Source organism: Drosophila novamexicana, unplaced genomic scaffold, assembly GCF_003285875.2.
Source record: "Drosophila novamexicana strain 15010-1031.04,08,12 unplaced genomic scaffold, DnovRS2.1 tig00000137-arrow-arrow-pilon, whole genome shotgun sequence".
In the NCBI taxonomy this organism is placed as follows: Eukaryota; Metazoa; Arthropoda; class Insecta; order Diptera; family Drosophilidae; genus Drosophila; species Drosophila novamexicana.
In genome coordinates this window covers 821,712-844,284 of record NW_020824777.1, presented here as the reverse complement: position 1 = coordinate 844,284, position 22,573 = coordinate 821,712, and the positions used below count along the sequence as shown (strand labels likewise).

General features: G+C 42.2%; 8 protein-coding genes across 12 annotated transcripts; 6 read left to right on the top strand and 2 right to left on the bottom strand.

The window, feature by feature from the left end:
• Positions 1-125: 125 nt before the first annotated feature.
• LOC115758181 (trypsin eta) lies at positions 126-1,021 on the top strand. The gene has a single exon (XM_030698722.1). It carries the CDS (start codon positions 126-128, stop codon positions 933-935), a length of 810 nt encoding a protein of 269 aa, XP_030554582.1. The 3' UTR covers positions 936-1,021.
• A 112-nt stretch (positions 1,022-1,133) lies between these two features.
• On the top strand, positions 1,134-2,005 carry LOC115758203 (trypsin zeta). Its single transcript, XM_030698751.1, has one exon. It carries the CDS (start codon positions 1,134-1,136, stop codon positions 1,935-1,937), a length of 804 nt encoding a protein of 267 aa, XP_030554611.1. The 3' UTR covers positions 1,938-2,005.
• A 1,147-nt stretch (positions 2,006-3,152) lies between these two features.
• On the top strand, positions 3,153-3,994 carry LOC115758244 (trypsin eta). The gene has a single exon (XM_030698800.1). The coding sequence runs from the start codon at positions 3,153-3,155 to the stop codon at positions 3,930-3,932; it is 780 nt and encodes a 259-aa protein (XP_030554660.1). The 3' UTR covers positions 3,933-3,994.
• A 491-nt stretch (positions 3,995-4,485) lies between these two features.
• LOC115758210 (trypsin alpha) lies at positions 4,486-5,344 on the bottom strand. Its single transcript, XM_030698760.1, has one exon. The coding sequence runs from the start codon at positions 5,342-5,344 to the stop codon at positions 4,547-4,549; it is 798 nt and encodes a 265-aa protein (XP_030554620.1). The 3' UTR covers positions 4,486-4,546.
• Positions 5,345-6,468: 1,124 nt separating this feature from the next.
• Positions 6,469-7,513, top strand: LOC115758197 (trypsin alpha-3). Its single transcript, XM_030698742.1, has one exon. The coding sequence runs from the start codon at positions 6,653-6,655 to the stop codon at positions 7,433-7,435; it is 783 nt and encodes a 260-aa protein (XP_030554602.1). The 5' UTR covers positions 6,469-6,652; the 3' UTR covers positions 7,436-7,513.
• Positions 7,514-7,723: 210 nt separating this feature from the next.
• Positions 7,724-13,763, top strand: LOC115758157 (myeloid leukemia factor). 4 transcript variants are annotated; one of them, XM_030698695.1, is made up of 5 exons: positions 7,724-7,869; positions 9,080-9,309; positions 9,366-9,885; positions 11,083-11,349; positions 11,856-11,910. In XM_030698695.1, exons 1-5 carry the CDS (start codon positions 7,814-7,816, stop codon positions 11,893-11,895), a joined length of 1,113 nt encoding a protein of 370 aa, XP_030554555.1. In that variant the 5' UTR covers positions 7,724-7,813; the 3' UTR covers positions 11,896-11,910. The 4 variants fall into 4 exon arrangements, with proteins under 4 accessions (XP_030554555.1, XP_030554554.1, XP_030554553.1 ...); XM_030698694.1 differs by lacking the exon at positions 11,856-11,910 and adding an exon at positions 12,933-13,763 and having other exon boundaries at positions 7,725-7,869; XM_030698693.1 differs by lacking the exons at positions 11,083-11,349; positions 11,856-11,910 and adding an exon at positions 12,933-13,746 and having other exon boundaries at positions 7,731-7,869.
• On the bottom strand, positions 13,760-14,900 carry LOC115758158 (thioredoxin domain-containing protein 15). Of its 2 annotated transcripts, none has more exons than XM_030698697.1 (2): positions 14,809-14,900; positions 13,760-14,750 (listed from the first exon to the last, which is right to left on the bottom strand). In XM_030698697.1, the coding sequence occupies exons 1-2, from the start codon at positions 14,846-14,848 to the stop codon at positions 13,870-13,872; spliced, it is 921 nt and encodes a 306-aa protein (XP_030554557.1). In that variant the 5' UTR covers positions 14,849-14,900; the 3' UTR covers positions 13,760-13,869. The 2 variants fall into 2 exon arrangements, with proteins under 2 accessions (XP_030554557.1, XP_030554556.1); XM_030698696.1 differs by having other exon boundaries at positions 13,760-14,753; positions 14,809-14,863.
• Positions 14,901-20,654: 5,754 nt separating this feature from the next.
• On the top strand, positions 20,655-22,071 carry LOC115758276 (kelch-like protein 26). The gene is made up of 2 exons (XM_030698839.1): positions 20,655-21,624; positions 21,685-22,071. The coding sequence occupies exons 1-2, from the start codon at positions 20,744-20,746 to the stop codon at positions 21,947-21,949; spliced, it is 1,146 nt and encodes a 381-aa protein (XP_030554699.1). The 5' UTR covers positions 20,655-20,743; the 3' UTR covers positions 21,950-22,071.
• Positions 22,072-22,573: the final 502 nt, after the last annotated feature.

The window sequence follows — 22,573 nt, the reverse complement described above, 5'->3', positions numbered from 1 at the left end:
GCATTATCGAGCGCCTTATCGGGCAATTAATAAATCGGTTTATTGTCGGGCTAAATAACGCTGCTGATACCTACCGCTGTCCGAGTCGGACCTAGTGTCCAGTTAGTCTTTGCTGAAACATTGAAATGGACAACGCTTTGCTCGCAGTCGTCGTCGTCGTGGGGCTGCTGCTGACCGGCAGCTGCAGCTGCCGCGACAGCTCGCATCTGGCGCCGGACGGACGCATCGTTGGAGGCGAGGTCATCTCTGCCTATTATCTGCCGTATCAGGTATCAGTGCGCCGAAGAAATAGCGCTCGGAGCGCCTATGCCCACTCCTGTGGTGGCGCTCTACTGGACGAGCGCACCGTCCTGACCGCGGCACATTGTGTGTACAATCGACAGGAGGAGAATTTCCTGGTGGTGGCCGGCACTGAGCTGCGTGCTGGCATGGATGGTGGTGTCGTCTCCCGCGTGGAGAAGCTAGTGCCAAATGAGCTGTACAATGCCTCCATAACGGATAATGATATTGCGCTGATCTTTGTCACGCCGCCCTTTCCCCTGGACAGCCAACGCAAAATTGCGATCATTCAGGTCGCCCCGGAGCTGCCGGCCGTGGGCACATTGGCCACCGTCTCAGGCTGGGGCATGACCACAGAGGATGGTTTCGGCTCCACGCAGCTACGGCAGGTGCAGGTGCCACTGGTGGACAGAGACGTCTGCAAGGCTGCCTACAATTGGCGCCCCATTACCGAGGGCATGCTTTGCGCCGCAGCGTCTGGCGGTGGCAAGGATGCCTGTCAGGGTGACAATGGCGGGCCGCTGGTCGTGGACAACAAGGTTGTCGGCATTGTGTCCTTTGGCGAGGGCTGTGCACGTGCCCAGTATCCGGGTGTTTATGCCGCCGTGCCTTTTTTCCAGGAATGGATTGCCGAGCAGCGCGCGGCACATGCCTGATTACCAAATGATTGCGCGATGGCCGTAAAAGTAGTATTTAGCTTTATCGCCCATGTTATATGTATCCAGTAAAGTTTATATGGCAGCCAGTTAAATGATCTAATCTTCGATGACCGGCGTTGATAAGTGGCTTTACCCTATTGCTCGTAGCTGGGCTCTTTGGGTCTGGTCTGGTCAGTCTTTCAGCTGTTTTTCAACATGGTGCACGCGCTGCTGCTTGGCCTTTGCCTTGGCCTTTGGGTCTGTGCCTGGGCACATCCGCTGCAGGATATCGATTTGAGTTCGCCCAATGGACGCATTGTGGGCGGCTATGAGACGCACATTGCCCTCTATCCGCATCAGATTTCGCTGCGTCGCAAGGCAATTACCGCACCAAAGAATCCCTTTTCGCATATCTGCGGCGGCTCCATAATTGCCGAGGATATCATTGCAACGGCGGCGCACTGCATTATTGCCACGGTCCCAAGTCAGTATAAGGTGGTCGCTGGCACCAGTCGCCGCAATGGCAGCGACGGCATCATTGTCTCCGTCTCCGAGATCATCATGCACGAAAAGTACAACCCGGCTAACTATGATAATGATATTGCGTTGCTACGCCTGAGTTCGCCGCTGCCGTTGAACAACTTTACAATCCAGGCCATTGAGCTGGCCAGTACGGACGCGACACCAGGTGCCATTAGCACCATTACTGGCTGGGGCACCACCAGTGCCGGCGGCACTGCATCCGATCAATTGCGCGCTGTCGATGTGCCCATTGTCAGCAATGAGCTCTGCGATGAGGATTATGGTGGCAACCGCATTACGGCGGGCATGCTGTGCGCGGGTGTGCGCGGCGATGGTGGCAAGGATGCCTGCCAGGGCGATTCTGGTGGTCCGCTGATCATTGGCAACAAGCTGCATGGCATTGTCTCATGGGGCAACTCATGCGCCTTGCCCACACATCCGGGCGTCTATGCCAAGGTCTTTTATTATCTCGATTGGATCGCGTCCAAGTTGCCTTGAACTCGATCTAGCTAAAAAAAAATCCTAGGAATTCAAGCATCCAATTGTGTCACATGCCTGAATAAACTTGTAAATGTCGCCCAACTGGCCGTGTTTGATGACTTATCATTTTCCATTTAATCAGCTAAGATTAGGGCAATATTACTCCAATAGGGTTACTTTTTGGTGTAAGGCTTTGATTGCCCTTATCTAGATTACGGGTGCTGCTTATGAGATTACCAAACCTTGAAAAACCCCAATTGAATAACTCACTAGGTATGTTTCTTTTGGCATTGTTTAAGCCGATTGCCAAAAGTATGCAATAAAAATTGAGCAATGCCAGCGAAGCACGGGTAGATCGATATATTTTTTGAAAATCGATTAAAATTTGTTGCGGCCGTTATTCCAAGTTCTTTTCAAAAAGCTTAATTTTATTTAAACTTGACGGAATAGCTTGGATTTAATCTAAGTATTTCACTTTAAATAGTAAAAACGGAATGTAACAAATTGTTTCGTAATTAATCAGAGAAAATCAAATTAAATATGATGAAATATAAATAAATCTTGATTAATTCCAAATAAACTAGAGTAGGTAGAATTAATCTAATTAAATAAAAAATGTTCGTTAATAAGACAACATATTTCGGGATAGTTGGGGAATTTTGAATAATACGGAAGAAACGGAATAAAGAAAAGGAAGAAACTAGCTGGATATAAATCGTATCCAAAAACAATTAAATAAAATAATTCCGATTAGTTAAAGATATTGTCAAATTGCCAGAGAATGCAGTTCTTGAAAGGGGAGTCTTTCCTATATACAAAATATTTGGTATAAAATCCGAAATGTGTGACATATGCGAACTTTTCCAACGACTGCGCCAATTTAGTAAAGCTTCGTGAACCTATGAGTACGTAGCACGAGATAATCCAAAATCGGTTAAAAGCTTAAACAAAAATAAACGTAACGATGAGCGTAAACAGTCTTAAAACGTAGCATATCAGATATTGGCAGTTCCATTCACTTGCAGTTGCCATTGGAGCTTCGTTATCAGGACGGACCCTGTACACGGGCCTATCTCTAACAGCGGCTATTAAGCTAATCTGGCCGAATACCATTGGAAAAATGCAAACGGCTAAAACTACACGCCTATAAAATGTAATTAGTTCGATATGTGCCGATCGCTCGAGCAGATGCCAACGACGAGAAGAAACATGGATATTTTACGGTTCAGCCTGATGCTGCTCTTCGCGCTGGCAGCTGTTGTTGCTTGGGGCTCTGAGGTGCGTCCCGAGGCGCGCATCATCAATGGCTCCAAGGTGGACATAGCCCGCCATCCGTATTGCGTTTCGCTGCGCTTTCGGCGCAACAACGAATCCGCTTACCTGCACGAATGTGCGGGTGTCATCTACTCGGAACGTGCGGTTCTGACCGCGGCTCAGTGTCTGAATGATCTGGCCGAGGGTACCAAGCTGTTGGTGCTTGCTGGCGCCAATACCCGCAATGGCAGCGATGGATTGGTTTACCCCGTCACCAGCTGGAGTTACCATCCAAATTTCACCACCATCACTGCAGACTATGACATTGGCGTGCTCGTGCTGGATACACCCTTTGATCTTAACTACTATGGCATACGCAAAATTGGATTGCGTCCGGAACGCCCTGCCACTGGACGGAATGCCACTGTGGTTGGCTGGGGCTATCGTGAGGAATGGGGTCCCTCTAGTTATTATCTGGAACAGGTGCATGTGCCCATCGTTAGCTCGGAACAGTGTAATAGTATCTATGGTGCTGGTGAGGTTACCGAACGCATGATCTGCGCTGGTGATGTGGCCCAAGGTGGTCGCGACGCCTGTCAAGGAGACACGGGCGGTCCATTGATCATAGACGAACAGCTAGTGGGTCTTGTCTCCTGGGGTCGTGGCTGTGGCCGCCCTGGCTATCCCACAGTTTATACGTACGTTCCTAGCCTTAAAACGTGGATCGATGAAACTCTGGAGGCCGCCGGAGCGCTATAAATGTGCGCTGATAGCCGCTATCAAAAGTTGTTAAACACGCTAATTATGTGGCTTTCCATTACCAATTTACCGCCCATTTAATAATAAAACAAACTATTTAGTACCTACTGGATACAATTTGGTTTCGCCGAGGAGCGAACTGAGAGCAGGTGAACATTTCTTTTAATTAGAAAAGTTGCCCAAATAAGCTGAGCGCATTGAGAAGAGGCGTCTTAAGTTATCTTATCTACATCTATCGTCTATTCGCGGACAGTTGGAAGCAAAAAGAAATTGCCACTTAAATCTAAATCAAAACAAAGACAGTGAAAAATATTGATTTCCACTCTCTTTGGGTAATGTTAATGGTCGTTGCTTGTGCACTCTCGAAAGCTGACTGCTATAGACATGCTTGACGAAGAAACATTTGGCGTTTGATTGAACAAGCAGTTTTTGCGATAGTTCTTAAACTTACGATACATCGCAACGGCTTTTTAAGCGTGTAGATCACAACCTGCATTATTTAATCGTCTTTAATACCTGTTATCAGTTAATACTGGTAAAGCCCACAATCAAAGATTAGACCGCAGTTAGTTTATTATGTTTACAAGTTCTTAGATTATGCCAGAGTTGAGCATTTATAGAAATTCAATACTACCCACATTGGCCTTGGAATTACGAGTAGCCAGTATCCATTCCCGCAATTCGGGAACGGCAGCATAAACGCCAGGATATTTGGCACGCGCGCATCCTGTGCCCCACGAAACAATGCCCAACAGCTCATTGTTGTAGATCAGCGGACCACCCGAGTCGCCCTGACAGGCATCCTTGCCGCCGCCATCAACGCCGGCGCACAGCATGCGACCGGTTAGCATAATGGAATACGAGCTCTTGCATTGAGCGTTCTCAACCAAATTGACTTCCACTTGCTGCAGTATGTTGGATATAACACCGCCTTCGCTGGTCGTGCCCCAGCCGGTTACAATGACGGGTGTGCCATGCTCCGGACGCTCCTTGGCCAGTTCGATGGGCTGCACAGCTTCATTGAACTCGAAATCACCATCCAACACTAGAACGGCGGTGTCGTAGTCCTGATACAGGGACTTGTACTTCTCGTGTATGATAATTTCGCGTACAGCCAACTCCTGGCCTTCTGGCCAGATTGTTTGGGTGGTACCAGCTATGATCGTGAGATCAGCCACACCTGACAGCGTATTCACACAATGAGCAGCGGAAACGATGATGTTGCTGGCAATTATTGAGCCTCCGCATCTATGATTTCCCCTGTACCTCATGGATATTTGATGCGGATAGCTACGTATGTCCGCATCCTGACCACCCACAATGCGACCATCGGGCATTGGCACACCGCTCTGAAAAACGGTGCCAGCCAGCGATAATCCGAAAAGGCACAAACCGATCAAGATGCGAAACATAACTTCTAAGAACTAAAGCGAATTTTTGAGTGCTGTGTGCTTTTATAGAAGGCTTATCATTAGATTAATACCTTAATCAGCCAAAATGAAAGCAATAATAGAAGGGTCATAAATCTATCTGGAATGTCATGAAGGTGTGGTCTTATCGATGGTCTGTGGTTGTGATACGACCAGCTAATTTTGCCAAATTTCGAAGGCTGATCGCTATGAAATCTAACGGTCACACTTAGCGATTAACGTCGATAACAAATAATCGAAGTGGGAAAATAACAGTAACATATTTAAAAACTAATTTATGTTAAAGAAAATTTGGAAGATGAAGATAAACTAATGTACAATGAAAACTTCAATTTAAGTAAATGAGGTTTCAAACAAAAAAAAAAAAACATGGTATGGATAAAAAAGCATATCTATATTTTTAAATATAACAGTAAATTATATTTGAAACAATGCCTTATATACTCCAAACTTTTTAGAAGTGTACTGGCAGCGATAATTGAATTCATTCCAAGAAGGTGTCACTTTAGCACTAAGCGTGTACTTATATGATCTAGTGGGTAAGCACCAACGACTACTTTTTGGTCTGATTCATCAATCATATTTATGAGTAAGTACATGTCAGCGTAATCTTTAAATAAACTTATTGACACGATATAGTAGCAGTCCAATATTTGTTTATATCGAAACATAAAAATTATATGGGAAACATAAAAATCTTAGCTATAAGCGCTTATCATGGAAGCAATTTTTTTTTTTTGGTGCTTGGGTACTTGGGCCCGATTATAAATCTCGGCGCTGGACAACCAGGCGACGACGATTTTAATCTATAGACGAGTTAAAGGGTATAAGGAATAAGATTACATAAATCGCAGACATCTCAGTGAAGTAGCAAAGTTCATTGCAAATAAAATGAAAATGACTCAACGTAATTTAGTGATAATTTTTTGAGGGGTATAGTACTACTTATGCGAAATAATGTCAATTATGTGAACTTGTTTGTTTGATTTGTGTTTTCTTTTGTTTCTTTTTTTTTGCTATATCGTAAAAGACTTATCGTAGAGCTTATGGGGCTATGGTTTAATTATGGGTTAGAATTTCTCTTTAGAAGACCACCGACCGCCATGTTTATAATGGATATAAAACAGTTGGTCAAATAAACTTTATAATATCGTAGAATTCCCTAATTGAAATCCGTGGGTATTCGTGGATTTCGTGCGATTTCGGGTAAGCAGCGATAAGCACGGCACAGCCCATATATAAAGCCGTGGGCCATCCATGAATTAACATTAGAGTCTTTGAATTTGCTTAATGTCGTCGTGTTTTGGATTAATCGTTTTGGGCCTGCTTTCGCTAGCGGCCTTGAACAGTGGCGCCTCCATTAGCACCCACATTGTGGGCGGCATCGAGACGGATATTGTGAACTATCCGTATCAGGTGTCGGTGCGTCTGGAAACGTACATGCTGCTGCACATTTGCGGTGGCAGCATCTATGCACCACGTGTGGTATTGACCGCTGCCCATTGTATTAAGGGACGCTTCGCCTCGTACATACGCATTGTGGCCGGAAAGAATTCCATAGCCGATCTGGATGAGCAGGGCGTGAAGGTCACCAAGCTGATTTATCACAGTGGCTACAATAAGAAGACTCATGTGAATGATGTGGGCATGATAATAACCACCGAACCACTGGCTTACTCCAGTCTAGTGCAGCCGATTGCTTTGGCTGTAGACTCGCCCGCGCCGGGCACTCACGCTATTGTCAGCGGCTGGGGCAAGCGCACCGAGGAGGATGAAGCACTGCCAGCCATGTTGCGAGCGGTTGAAGTTGAAATTATGGACACCAACACCTGTGGCGCCCAGTATCTGACCAAGGATTACACTATCACCGATGAAATGTTGTGCGCTGGCGTTGACGAGGGCGGCAAAGATGCCTGTCAGGGTGATTCCGGTGGTCCATTGACTGTGGATGGCATATTAGTGGGCATTGTGTCCTGGGGCGTGGGCTGTGCTAGGGAAGGCTTTCCCGGCGTGTATACAAGTGTCAGGCACCACACCGCTTGGATTGAAGAACAGTCTGCTCCTTACCTGTAAGGAATCGGGCGTTATGTTGTGTATGCGAGCTGAAAAACGAACAAAATAAGCGAACAAATTAAATTAACATTATTATAAATATAATTATACCAAAATAAACAATTAAATTGAACATTACAAAAGTATTTTGAATCTCCGAGCTAATTCAAATGTACACAGTTATTTTTATTTGAGTTAAATTGGCAGCACTGTACTTGCAGTATTTTTTTTACGGTATTTTCTTTTTTCACCCAGTCACATAGTTTAGATATTTCACGATTGCTGCCACGCGGTCACATTGCCTTCGAGAAAACTCGTGAAGTTACAACAAAAAAGAAAAAAAGAGACAAGAATTAAAATTTTAATATTACTGGATTGTAAACAAGGTATATTACAATTATGTCGCTATTTGGTGCGTTAATGGGCGATTTCGACGATGATCTTGGATTCATGAAGTAAGTTGGCAAATAACCATGTCGATGTAGGTATTCAACTAAGTAGTTGTTGTTTTTGGGGCGTGGAAAATTTGCAAGAAAATTGTCAAAGAAAATTGCCCAAATGTACGAAACGAGCCAGACATTTGGGCTTAAAATTGCTGGTTGTGAGCTTTTCAATTTAAATTCAATTGCTGATTAGGTGCTCCGCTGGGCAGTGCGTGCGTTGCGGTGTGTTTGTCAATTTTACACAATACACACAACACAGTTTTTCGTTTTGCGTGTGTGTGTGCGTGTGTGTGTGTGTGCCTGAGTGAGAGTGTTAGTGCGCAGCTTGCCGTCGTTAAAGCAGTCGCAGCAGCAGGAAGAAAAGACAAGACGAGGGCCCGCAATTAATCGATATTTTCGATTGCACGCTTGCGGCTGTCAATATAATTAAGATTAGTTCAGCTTGATTGCAAAAACAACAACATATAGGCTTATACGTCATATCATGTTCTAGATTTCAGACATAACGTCATTTCCTTTTAATTCTATTCATTATGTCATTTGCGTCTTATTTAAATATCAACTTAAAATACATTTTTCTATTTAATATGCTCTATTGTTTTACCTCTTGCAAAGTAAGCTTGTCACTGAATCTATAACATGTCGAAGCAGATATCTCCGACTCCATTCAGTTGTTAAATATTCTTTAGTATTAACCACGAAGCAAATCTAACCATATCTGTCTGTCTGACCATGCAATTAATTACTTTAATTACATACTAATTACTTGATCGGATCGGACCATCTTATCATGTAGCTTCTTGCAAATTGATTTATAAAATCTCCAAAACTAAACTCCAGACATTACATTTTTACGAGAGTTTTCACAGCTGTTCTAAATAAGTGAACCTGAAAGGCATATTTGGAGTACTGTTATCGCCAAAAAGGCCAACGTATAAACGTAACTGAAACAGCAGGCTAACATTCATATATCATGTCTGTTTTGACAATCCCTGTCCGTCCGGTTATGTTTTCATTTGAATAGTTTTCAGTTCTTGAAATGTTAAATCAGACATCATTTGATTTTGTAATTCCTTATTTCGGCGTACTTTATTTGAGTTATGAAACGCAAACGAAATTCAAGCCGCAAGAAAAAAACTGAGACTCAAGAAATGGACACAAAGTTTGTAATTCTCTTGTAAGTTAAACAAAAACTAAATGCGTTTTCTTTGTGTATTCACAGCAATCACATGAACCATCACATGAACGCCATGAATATGCAAATGCGTTCGATGAACCGCTTGATGAACTCTTTTATGCCCGATCCGTTCAATATGCTGGGACCATCGCCATTTGATCCTGGCTTTCAGCAGGGCGCATTGATGGAGCGCGGCCAACAGTCTATGGCTCCCATGGGCGGCGGTCTATTTGGATTTCCAGCTATGCCCGGTTTTAATCGTTTGATTAATGCCGGTACGTCTTGATCAAATTTTAAATAGAATTTCTTAACTTATGCTTTGCACCTACAGATATTGGCGCTAATAATGGCGCATCGTTTTGCCAAAGCACCGTGATGACCATGTCCTCGGGTCCAGATGGACGACCGCAGATTTATCAGGCTAGCACTAGCACCAAAACCGGACCTGGAGGTGTGCGTGAAACACGCAAGACGGTTCAAGATTCGCGCTCGGGACTTAAAAAGATGGCCATTGGTCATCATATTGGCGAGCGCGCACACATTATCGAAAAGGAACAGGACTTACGCTCTGGCCAGCTGGAAGAGCGTCAGGAGTTTATAAATTTGGATGAGGAGGAGGCCGAGCAATTTGATCGCGAGTTTACCACTCGCGCCACACGCGGCATCATGCCACACGGAAGTGGCCATGGCGGCTTGCAGGCCATACGCGGCGCTCGCCCAACTGCTGGGGGCTCAACAGTCACCATTGAGCCGCTTGACGACGATGATGACGATTGTGTGATTCAAGAGCCGCCTCGCACAGGCCGTCAATTGCCCGCTTTGCCAGCGCCTCCAACAGCACCGCATAGCAGGTGAGCTTAAGTGGCTTTGATATATCTCCTGTCAGCCGTTTGCAGGTTTAACGCGTCGCATTTCGTGAGTTGCATTAGATTTGATTGTTTTCAACATTTCGTTCCACTTGACACTCAAGAGCTTTGGCCTTTAACACGCAATGTTTAACACAAATATTAACAAATGGATATGTCTTGTGACGATGCTAGATGATTATTTTTATATGTTGCTATTATTGCTTAACATGCTCATAACAGCGCGGGATCTAAAATAATGTTGGATCTAAAATAATGTTAGGAACCATACTAAAATCTTGAAAATAGAGCTTTTCCATGCTATTTGTTATACACTCTGTTAAATTTATAAATAATTATATTACTATATATATTGACAATTGGAATTGTCCTTTAAAAATCATGATTTTTAAACCGTCCGCTTATTAACAGCCGTGCAACATGTTACTTTACAGAGCTCCAGTTACAGCTATTTTAGGGAGCATTAACATATTTGCAAATCCGTTTTTGATTCAAAAAGCTTAAATATTTTGATTTGTTATTGACTGCAGACTGTTTGCACAAGGCATGTCCAAGACACGATCGTAACACACTTTTCAGATTTAGGCTGTTTCCTTTTTGTACCCTTTCTTTGTCACAATGCCCGCTAAATTAAAACGTTTGTATTTACTTGCAGATATAATAATTACTAATTCAAGCAAAGTACATACAGTATATTTTACTAATTATATATAAATATATATACATATATATATATTTATCAGAGTCAAAGAATCCCAATGCAATTGCATATATTAACAAAAATTTCTGCTTTTACATTCCTACTACGTTCAAATACTAAAAGATAAATTAAAAAAGAGAACAATTTGAGGTAGGCGGCAAAGCAATTTGTAATTATATAATAATTTTCATCATTTTCCAAATGCAATTCTTTTTTTAGTTAGTTAAATATAATTTTTAGTTCACTTCATATACCATTAACATACATATTACGCATACACGTAAAGACCCACAACGCGTTACGTTTATGAATTGCAACGTTATTTCAAGTTTAAAAAAAAGCTACCACTACTACTACCAACCGTTTACTACCCATAGTAACACAGTTTAAGTGCCCGAAAGACATTCGCCAAATGAGTTTTGTTGTAATCTCTTTTAAATTTTCTTCGCATCGATTCCATACGGCGACACCAACAACAGCAGCGACACTGTAGCAGCAGCAGCAACAACAACTTCGCCACGTCGTGCCATTACAACAACAACGACACCAACAGTGTCTTCGCCCCCAACTTTCGACGTAACAAACAACAACAACCACTATTTGAGCACCGGAAATATGCCAGCATCGCGTCGCGCCTATTTGCGCAACGGTCAGCATTTGGCCACGCCCCGTCGCCCGCTACGTACGCCTTCCTCGTCACCGCTGGCCACCGTATCCAGCGCTAGTCACAGCATTGCCGGCACGCCAAGGTTTGTTCGCATAAGCAAAACAAGACAACAACAACAGCAACATTCAACCAAATGAAAGATACATATTTCCACAACTAGGCCCCAGAGATCTGCCTAGTTTCCAAATAAAAGGCAACGATAACTTTATGTTATCATAATGTTAACCTTACGTCATTTGCCTGTATGCAAAGTTGAGCTTTTAATTACATTTCGCAAACTATAGAATCGTCGCATATAGAACAATAAATCGTCGTCTCCGTTAGCTTGCCTTGAATCAATTTTAAACCTTTTCTTAAGAAACCTATGAAATTCTAAATTTATAAAACCAAAAGTGGAATTTCCGTTATCAATCCTTACCCTTCGTTACGTTACGCTATTTGGCTGTTCACCATTTTGAGCTTTTTCCTACGCTAAGACATAGTTGCTAAACTATATGATAACTTTTATATCTTTAATAACAACTTTTCGCTCTGTTTCTCTCTCCTCTCTACCAACATATAAAAATATATATTGCGATTCTAATGCAGAGATTGGCGTTTATATAATTCACGTTTCTATCGCAAGTAGAAATATATATGCATAATATATCATAAACTATAATCAATACACACATAAATCTATAATATACACACCACAATGTAATTGAGCAACCATCAGCGATATTATTGACGCGCTACGTCCAACTACGTAATTACAACTACCTACTAACCAGTCACGGCGTTTGGCGACGACGCTTCAATTTTTCCTCGCTGCGCTCCGCCATGAAAAATCATCGCTGCGACGCTACGCATCATCTACGTTACACATCTGCAACGTCACACACGTCGTTACGTGTCAAATGCTACGTGTAAGGCCGCCTGCGAAACTCAAAACAAATAACAGCTATGTACATAAATTCTACTACTATACACATTCTCTATATAGTTATTGTAAAACAAATAAGGCGACGTACACGTAATCAGCATGTTGCGTCACAATTGTCTTATTTGCGTATTACGTAAGCCCTTCACATAAAATACCAAAAATAGTATTCCTTCAGTTCCAAGTTGAAGAGCCGCGTGTTGGACACTTATTGTTTGGTTGCCTTTTGACAAATTCCATTACGTTTTTCATTTACCTCTTACGCATTAAATCATCGTTACGTTACGCTACGCTACGTCACACAACGCTTAATTGGTCAACGTTACTCACATATATATATTCTCTACGTACTACGTGACACAACTACTACGCTTATCAAAATTCTAACGCTGTTGTTGCTGCGGTGCTGCTGCTGCTGCTACGTTTTGTTGTCTTTCGTGGGGGAGACTGCTGCAATAACAAACATATTAACTGCGTACCTTTCATAATACGTAACGGTGCGACCGAAACTGACCGCCCGCCCGCCCACTCATCCAGCTTACGCCTCTCTTTGTCATCTGAATAACACACTATCGCCTCGCCTCGCTCTCACAATTTTAAGATTTACGTTCGAATTGGCCTGTGTACGGAATGATTATAATTACTCTATAAATCTCTTACGTTTTCATATTTTATTTACCTATTACGTATTCTTTGCGCTGCCAGTTACGTTACGTTATTAATGTTTTCCTCTCTTTAAACAGCATACATCCACATCCCTATGCTGCAAATCCCGCTGCCGCTCGTCGCCAGCAACGCCTAAAGCATCACCACCAACAGTCGAGCGCCACACGTGGATTGGAGGATGCGAGCGAGCCCCGTGTCAAATCGGCTAAGCGGAATAAACCTCAATAATAGGATGTGGGCAAGGATACACACACACACACACCTAACAGCACACAACACATACCTAACAGCACACACAGACAGCGTTAGTTTAGCCTCCAATTGCAAAGCGCAAACTTATAGTACATGTTATCGATCACAGTCATACACACACACACACACACACACATACAAACACACACATTTCTAATTATATGTTAATACCTTCTATTAGATTCGCGTATCTGCAGTGTGCGCGTTTTCCCCACTTTATACCAATGATTTTTGGCCAGGCCAAACCAAAAATCAAATTGACTATTTCCATATTTTTAGCGACAACGCGTGTCTCAGTTTTGTATTAAAATATATTTGGCACAGAGCGTGACACGCAGGCTCGCGAATCTGCGATAACACTTTGTAATCAATAGTTTTTCGGACGCCGGGCAACTGTTCACACCCCACACGAACAATACAAACACTTACAATCCCCACACCCACATCTAAAATGTTAATGAAAATTTTTAGTTGTATTAAAGTTAAAAAAAAGCTCTAATTTTAAGTTGAATCGTTTAAAATATTCTCAAGATTTTAGTTATTTATAGAGCGTAAGCTGAACTCTATACAGAGGAGTGCAAGCTTAATATCTTGCAGCGACAAGGATTAAGCCGCCTCCTAAACTATAAAACCAATATTATTAAGGCATAACTAAATGTTTATGTGAATTTAATTAAACGAAAATACATACACACATAGTAAATTTAAAGCGTAAACAATATGTAACTACTTAATTCATCCTCTCCTGTGCCTAAAGTTGGTCTAATCAATCATTTCCATTTGCGTCTCTTCGGACTCTCGCCAATTGCGCTGCACCATTTCCACAAGCTGCTTCCAAAATAGCGTCTGCCGCACGTAGTTGGCCAGGCAGATCAGTATAAATGCCCAAGCCAAGATCAAATAAAAATCTGTCGTCACTGTCGGTACCGAGGCCAGCGGGCCGTCTTTTGCCCACGCCAGAATATAGGGACGTAGGGTCCTTGGATTCACATACTTGAGGTTCGTGTGGCGCATTATGAAGCTGGGCACGCTGACATTTTCATTACTAGGCGGATCATACTTGATAAGCGGCCGTCCCTGATGGAATATCATCAACGTGGGCAGCGATGCAATGCCAAACTCTGCATTGAAACGTGTAAACTCGTAGGCATCAATATAGGCCACAGGCAGCGTTGGAAACAGATGTGGTAAGAGATTGACATATGCCGCCACGCGAGCGCACTCCAAGCTGGTGGGTGTGCAGAAGTGTACTAAAACGCAGCTGCCCGGCTCATGTCGCTTGGTAGCATTCCCTATTGGCTTCAGAAGATTCACAATGTCCTTGGCGCTCTGCATGATCAGCAACTTGGGCACAGTTACGACGCCAGCTTGCGGCGCTGGATCCGGCTGCAGGCATTTGATCATAAGCGGAGGCTTGCGTTGCTGCGGCAGCTCCGACAGATGCACTATATGCTCATCATCCGGAAAACAGATGTGTCGATCCTGCATCAATGCATACGACTCGAAGCTGTAGGGGCACTGGCCCCGGGTTACCCTGCCCAGCGCCGCGGATCCTGTGCCGTTCGATTGCAGATTGAGACCAAAGTATTGCAGAATACCTAGCAGACCAGACAGCTCTGCCTGAGCTCGCGCCGCAAACAGGCCTACTTATACAGATAAAAAACTTGATTGGAGCATAATACACTTTCGTTATAAACTCACCCAAAAATATTAATATTAATAAATTTACATTTGGATGCATTTTTGTTTTGCTTGGATACAGTGTGGCTGCATGCGTGTAGCGACAAAATACTTTTAAATACTAAATAACTTTAAGGGCAACACTTGCTAGGTTTTAGGGTGTCCCAACAGAAAATACCGAAATTCCCATTAGCAAATATTCAATACTAAAAAAAAATACTGTAAAGCTCATTGCTACGAAACGTGCGCGCTCAAATTTAAAGTATCCTTTTGGTAAACTTTATAAATTAAGCACTAAATTTATGGGACCGCAAGTGCGTTGTTGTTGCCTTGTCCTTCGACTCAGCAGTGTGGCAATTATGCAGGGTCATAAACACGCACACAGCCTGTCTCCACCAAACGCACACAACAGACGCAAAGCTATTCCTACTCAGCACTTTCAGTTAAAATTGTATACCCTATCCAAATTGTAAATAGGGTATGCAAATTTAAAAAGCTTGTATTGCTAAAACGTTTGACAGAATCAAACATAAGACAGACTATTTGGTAGGGTAAAATCATGTGTAGATATCAGTGTGTATATATTATGTAGACTATATATATACTCTATAAATACGGGTATAAAGTAGTCAAGTGCACATCAGGCGTGCAGCTTGTTGTTGCTGCTGCTGGAGACCCGGTGTTTATATGTTTTCGTTTTTCGTTTTTAAAAACGGCAACATCAATTTATCATGCTGAAGTGGTGTCCATATAAGCGGAAGTTGTTCTCCTACAAGCTGCCTGCGCACAGGCCATGCCAGGCGTATGCACAACAACAACAGCAACAGAAATGTGCGACCTTTTGTGGCTTTCTTTTTGAGAGGCGTGTGGTGGGGTGGCTTGGGGTGTCGCAACTATTTTCAACATTGTGCACACATTTCATTCATTGAGTGCATGTTGAGCATATTTACAACTAGTTACAGAACGATGATGATGACGCCGACAAGCCAACTGTGCTGTTAAAAGGCACTTTATGCGCATTTATGAGATTTTATGGGGCCCATCTTAAAACGTCAGTAGTGTTCCTGTTTCTTATACCCTATGTGGATTAAACAACAGTAAAATGGGTATAATGGGTCAACTGTGCTCCAACTGTTCTCCAAATCGATAAGTATCGATTGCCAAGACTCCTTTTTTTTTTTTTAGCTTTAAGAATAGAAAAAATTTGATGTGTAGAGTCTCGTATGCCCGAACTCTCATGCAATTGCCTCAATTTTGATAAGGAATTGATAAAAATAGAAATATATACATTTTAAAACATTTATCTGTAAAGTTACATAGACAAGTTTCTAACTAAAGGGCATACACAAGTCAAAAACTCTGGACTAATTTTTTTTCAAAGTGCTTTTGTTCTGACTGAAAATGCGTTGATAATTATCTTCTTGGGAGCAGTTGCGTGGAGCGGCGGCAACGGCATTTGCAATCAAATGAATTCAATTGAAAATTTGTGCCATTCCCTTCGATGCCTAGTTATTTACAACTTGAATTTGAACAGCGTCTGTGGGCGGTCTGAGCGTGGGCTGTCGGCCAAATCGGAAGTATTTCTGGTGTCTGCATCGGTGCGAGCTCCGAGGGGTTGCCCGGAGCCAGTCGCCAAGTCGAAGACCAAGTCGTCGAACTTCTTGCAGGGCCAGGCACTCGATATGTGACACTGACGACGGCAAAAACACCAACAACAAAGCTGGCTGCGCTTTTCTTCAACTGATAAAGATAAGACCAAGGAGTTGAGTGCTCTCTGCAAGAGTCTTGAGGCAAACTTTTGCCAGCCTTTGCGGTTGCTGCTGCCGGCTGCCGGCTGCCGCTGCTCAAGTTGGCCAGCATTTTGTGACAATTTATTTTCTATGCTTTGGCGTTTGCTTTCAACAAATCGAAAAACTATTAAATTGGGCTGTGAGCCAAAAAGATAACAAAAATAAAAAGAATCCAGTGTGAACAGCCGAAGCTTCAATACCCTAACTGCCAGCTGCAGTCCGCTTCCACGTGCTCAGCACTCGCATCATTTGTGTTATTTACATAGATCGATAAATTATGCACAGCTGACAAATAGTCCAGACATCGGCTTATCGTTGGAGTTGTTACAGTACAAACTAAGGTCTTATACATATGTTTACAAAACATGACTTATGACCATATTGCTAGTCCGATAATTAATCGATAGTTGCGATATTTCACTAAGCTTTGCACTGCTTTGCATATGAAATGTATCCGCAGCAAGGGTATTTCGACAAAAGTCTTGCACGCTGTTCGCAGCTAGAAAATTTCACTGGCTGACAGTCACGCGATTTCGCCATGCTTTGGCACATTTGATATCAACTAGAACTTTTCACCTTTGCACGCCGCTGACAGGCCGTCGACGACGTCTGCTTAATTGGATAGGAAATGGCAGAGTTTGGTCAAGGCAGCGGGCCAGCTGCGATACGATCTCTGAAAGAGCCAAGTGGATACGATGAACGTGTTATAAAGCATACAAAAAAATGTACCATTTTAAGTTGATTGCCCATTTTAAACATTTTTCACATTTATAGCTTAAGCAATATTGGTACTATTTTAGTTTTTATAAATAGCCATCAAAGAATCGTTAAAATTTCCCACAATCGATAAGAATCGATTACCAACCTCCGCTTATCATCCATATCTGTAGCATATCTTTAAGGTTATATGATTTGAAGAGCGAAAGTTATCCGGTACATTCTTCTAGAACATGCACAGATCATTTTAAGAGGTCTTATTTTTGTAACATTCACATATTTGAGTGATATCTTTAAGTTTCATGTTTCAAGTTTTATAAAATTTGCGCAATAAGCACAAAATGTTTGAAAAATTCAATTATCTAAAGCCAGGTCAAAAGTAAACGCTGCCAACATATATACTCAGGAAATGTAGAGCTGTGTATTGGGTATTATTTAGCTTGGAACCACGAGCTAGACGCTTCTCACCTGTAATGTCTGGACACATCCTCAATTGCCAGTGCCTCGCAGTTGGTCAACAGCCTTGCGCACACATTAACAACCGGCGGCACATACTATTTGTATATCTATAAATATGGGCGTGCTTAAAAAGAATAAATAAAAAAATAAATAAAAGATAAAAATGTTCATTGAAATGGGCTGCCTGACAACGCTGACAGACTGCTGAAGGCGAAGACTAAACTAATTAAAACTTTTCGGTTTTCTGGGCTCCGGCTAAGCCATATGGCTGGCAATGGGTTCGACTTGAGGCTACCGGAACCTGGCATAAATTACGCATTGAAATCACGTAAATGCTGGCAAATTTAATCAGCCTGACATCACAGTGCGGCTGGTTACTAAGCAAAAATTAAATCTAACAACATAACCAAATAAGGACACAAAAAATCCACAAAAAAAAAGAAATCCAATAAAAAAAAAAAAATTGTTAGTGTCAAACGTACAAAAAATTTGCACACAGCTACGTGACTTCAATTTCTCACTCAGCCGCAGCGCCGTACCGGTCCTAGATTGCCCACAAAGGTGTCTCTCTCTCTGTGTGTGTGTGAGTGTGTGTGTGTGTGTGTATTAGGGTGTTGTGTTTTTCGGTTCAGCTTTGCCTGCCTCTGCCGAACTTTTAATCCTTTGCACTTTTGTCAATGCCAGTCGGGTGGGCCAATGACAAACACGAACCAGAAACCGAAAAAACACATGAAAGATACCATCGAAAGGATGTTTATGTCTATATGCCCTTACCATAGGAAGTACTCAATTGATCAGCCCGTGGCGAGCCAGTCTATATGCACTTGTACTTTTACTCTTTCTGTCTTGTTCATTTTACAGACAATGTACTTAACATGTTTTTTTCTTTTTGAGATTTCACGACTGCTTCTTGTAAACTAAAACAAAGGGTTTTTAAAGGCTTGGAATGTTTTCAGATGGTATCAGATACTTTGGTTAATTACAAATAAAAACTTGAATTCAAATCCTGCAATAGTCTGAATAATCTATTTATTATTTACGTTGCTTCAGAAAAATATTATATAATTAGTTCAAGGCACTAGGCCAAAAATGTTGTAGAATTAAGGTAGTTCATAGGATTCCTAGTTTTTAACTTTCATAAAGATTGTCTCTTAATGATATATGTATGTATGATATTCGATTTAAAGCAATGGCTACAATTTATACATCTCAGTATATATCTTTAAAGTTAGTTAACAAGTGAATTGATTTATTGATAAAGCAAATGGAATTTACAAATATTTATAAGCTTAACAAATAGAGTATTCAAGAGTATACAATGTATATACCTCAGAATTATAATTGACTCAAAAATGTTTGCGTTGCAAACCTGATGCGAGTTTTGTAGGTAAATCCCTTTAGAGTGTGTCACACAACATGCTTCTACGTATTCTCGCATAGTTTCTACCACAATGACATTTCAGTTTGGAAAACAAAAAACAAAAAAAGGGGGCAGCCAATAAAATTAATTGATTTTGAGGTTTTCCATTTGCCGTGTGCAAAGCGATTTTGATTTTTAGTCTCGACAGTCAGCCGCGGTTGACAGAGACTATTGGGTCAGCGCTTACATGCGAATTGCCTTTTCAAAGTGTCTTAAAGCTTTTAACAAAATTTACAGTGTACAATTTAAAATTTAATATTCATTATAATTCGTGTGGCAATCAAATTAAATGACCGCAAACAGCAGAGTGTGACCGCATTCTGTTATGCTAGCAATGCCAAAAATGTTCAAATATCAAATTGCAACCGCAAAAGCTGGCAAAGTTGTTGCGAGGTCTTTCGGTTAGCAAATTGTCAATGTATTTGGCTTTGCTTATGAAAAAGCTAAGAAAGCTAGTTCCTGGCAATTGCCTATATTTATTTATTTAATGCTATCCCTCTGTTTTCAACATGTACAAACTTTTAGCATGCCCATTTACAGATTCATTGTGACTTTGACAGGCATTTCAACTGGATTAGTCACAATTTGGACGGGTGTCAACTGAATGCATAGCTTGTCCGGGAATGCTGCCCCCTCTTTCCCGGGTACCCCCCTTACCGCAAATCCGCTTTCTACGCCGCTCGCATTATCAATTATGCGTTCGTATTGCGTCCCGTGTCCGAGCCCTGTAAACTTGGCAATTTATTTGCACCGGAAACTCAACATAAATCAAACTAATTTCTCCAGGGATTTTTGAACAACTTTCGGCGTGTCGCTCGGCTGCTGCCCTTGTCTCTCTCTCTGTGTGTGTGTGTGTGTGTATACCTCACTTTGTGCCCGGCTGTTGTTGGGCACGTGTTTGGGGCATAGCAAATTGAATTTGTCGCGCCATGTTGCATAATTTGGGGCCCATTGTGCGTCTAATTGGCCAAAATGTTGGCGAACAACAAGGAGCTCTCGAGAGCTCCTTGAAATCTTGACATTTGGCTGTTCAAATTATCTATGCCATACGTATGCCAGTCTAGACTCTAGGCATTGATTATGGAGAATATTTTAACCATTCCAGCAATAACTTATTGTGCAGATGCCTAATCCCTTGGGCATGGCTATGAGAGGATGATACAAACGAAATGCTGGTATTGTCAGCTCTTATAAGCACGGAGATAGATCGATATTTATCGACTTACCAAGTCGATATTTATCGACTTACCAAGACTTACCAAGTAGTTATTTAAAATAAAATATCTCATTTTCATAGACATGCATACTTGACTCGGATCATTTTGTCGTTCTGGTACGCTACAAAAAATTGTTAAGTTTTAGATATTCACCGAAAAATTCACAAGATTTTTCTTGATTTTTTATGATACTTATATGATATGCTTGACTGTACCCAAAAAGCTAAACGGCTTTTCTAAAAACACATTTTCGTTATTAAATTCAGCTGGAAGTCTATTTAAATCGTACCCACACACAAGCTCAGTAGTCTGCCACAACGATATATTCCCAAAATTTCCAGTTTTTAAGCAAAATGTTTGACTTGTCGCAAAATGTGGAGAAAGCGGCCCTTGAGCCGAGCCTGCCGAAGGTGGCTTTGGGCGAGTTTCGTGGCGGCAATCAGCTGCCCATATGGGACATAGCCGAGAAGGACTTTCAGATGAAGAAACAGGACTCGCTAGTGCCGCTGGTGCTGCAGTTTTGGGAGAGAAATGATGCCACAGATCTGGTGCTGAAGCTGGGCACAAAGCAGATATGCGTGAATCGGCTGTGTTTCATGTGCCAATCGAAGTTCATCAAGGACAATCTGAAGGGTGGACAGCGGGAGCTGGTATTACCCGAGGATAGGGTGCCGGCTGAGGGACTGGTGCGCGTTTGCGATTGGATAAATAAGCCCGATCCGAAGCTGGAACGTTGTCATATAATGAAAGTGCTGGCGGCAGCCATATACCTCGAGATCGAGCCGCTGGTCAAGCAGGTGTGGTTCTGTCTGGACCTCGTTGACGATTTTCGCGAGGATCAGGCCTTTGTGGTATCTTTTGAGGCGCTTAAACTGGGTGATAAGCTGCCCTTGCTGGGCCTGGACACCACAATGCTGCTTCGCATTCAATGCTTCTTTCTCACCCTGGTCGCCAGCGTTGAGTTTGTTCAACTGCCACTGCAGCATGTCCGTTGCCTGCTCAGCTCTGAGAATGTGGCGGTCAACAGCGAGAAGGAGATCTTCTTTTCCGCCGTGCGCTGGCTCAATCACGACTGGGCGGCACGGGCTAAACACACCTTGGATATCATGGAGACGGTGCGTTTCCTGTTGCTGCCCCGCACATTTATCATGGAGCTGCAGGCGCCCACAGACGAGCCCTCGCTCAACTGCATCATCGAGATGGCCGAATTCCAGCAGATCATCTACGAAGCTTAGTAAGTAGCCCTCCACATGTACATTGTTTAAGATTTGTCTAACACTGTTTTTTCCTACAGCTCGGCCTACACCATGTTGATCTTCAACGATGGCTCCGAGCTATTTGGACAGCTATACGATATATTTAAGGTAGAGGTGCCTGTGCGACGGCCTTTCATTTGTCACAAAGAGTGCACCTATCACAGGGCACATCCCGACGATCCATCTGATGATTTTACGTACAAACATTTTCTATGCTATTTGCGTTTGCTGCAAACCAGCGGCGCATATACCTGGAAGGACCTGCAGGTGCAGCATATTACCTGCCCCTACAAGCCGCTCTGAAAACTAGACTTCCATTTCCTGTTAAGTTCAGCAAAACAATTTGCATGTTTTTCTTCAACCTTTGCTGCATAGCTTGAGAAATTTTATAATATAGGATATAGGCGATTGTTTGTATGCATTTTTATAAATATATTAAAATGATATATATTCAGAAAGCGATGTTTTATTTACAAAATGGCGTATATTTTCTATACCGAATATTCCGATTAAGGAATATCGCGTACACAAGACCTAAGAACTCTAGATCAGTTAGGTCTAATACGACTGTAAGCTGCCTTGAGAATAGCTGCTAGATGTGTGCTGTAAAGCTGCACAAACATTTGTATCAAGCCTTACAGGTACTTTTCAACACTGATTAAAGCATTAAAAATGAATATCAGGTTGCTGAGTGCTGCATAACCCAACAGACATTTTGCAACGCATGAGAATTTATGTTTTAATTTGAAATAAGACTCTTTTTAACACATTTTCCCGAGATTTACTACACTGACGATTTGTGTGTTCCCATTGTGATTGATACGGTTATCGATAACTATTTTTAACTCTTATCGTGTGAATTAATTTGAAATATTTTTGTAAATTTGATCTACAAACATTTATGGAGCACCTTAAATCCAACTGCTG

Bases quoted from the DNA above. Each gene is read 5' to 3' on its own strand.
- LOC115758197 (XM_030698742.1), top strand. From the start codon at position 6,653: ATGTCGTCGTGTTTTGGATTAATCGTTTTGGGCCTGCTTTCGCTAGCG.
- LOC115758244 (XM_030698800.1), top strand. From the start codon at position 3,153: ATGCTGCTCTTCGCGCTGGCAGCTGTTGTTGCTTGGGGCTCTGAGGTG.
- LOC115758210 (XM_030698760.1), bottom strand. From the start codon at position 5,344: ATGTTTCGCATCTTGATCGGTTTGTGCCTTTTCGGATTATCGCTGGCT.
- LOC115758181 (XM_030698722.1), top strand. From the start codon at position 126: ATGGACAACGCTTTGCTCGCAGTCGTCGTCGTCGTGGGGCTGCTGCTG.
- LOC115758276 (XM_030698839.1), top strand. From the start codon at position 20,744: ATGTTTGACTTGTCGCAAAATGTGGAGAAAGCGGCCCTTGAGCCGAGC. The intron at 21,625-21,684 runs GTAAGTAGCCCT...TTTTTCCTACAG, and splicing joins CAGATCATCTACGAAGCTTA to CTCGGCCTACACCATGTTGA.
- LOC115758203 (XM_030698751.1), top strand. From the start codon at position 1,134: ATGGTGCACGCGCTGCTGCTTGGCCTTTGCCTTGGCCTTTGGGTCTGT.
- LOC115758157 (XM_030698694.1), top strand. From the start codon at position 7,814: ATGTCGCTATTTGGTGCGTTAATGGGCGATTTCGACGATGATCTTGGA. The intron at 9,310-9,365 runs GTACGTCTTGAT...TTGCACCTACAG, and splicing joins TAATCGTTTGATTAATGCCG to ATATTGGCGCTAATAATGGC. The intron at 11,350-12,932 runs GTTTGTTCGCAT...CTCTTTAAACAG, and splicing joins AGCATTGCCGGCACGCCAAG to CATACATCCACATCCCTATG.
- LOC115758158 (XM_030698696.1), bottom strand. From the start codon at position 14,848: ATGCATCCAAATGTAAATTTATTAATATTAATATTTTTGG. The intron at 14,754-14,808 runs GTGAGTTTATAA...TATCTGTATAAG, and splicing joins ATTAATATTAATATTTTTGG to TAGGCCTGTTTGCGGCGCGA.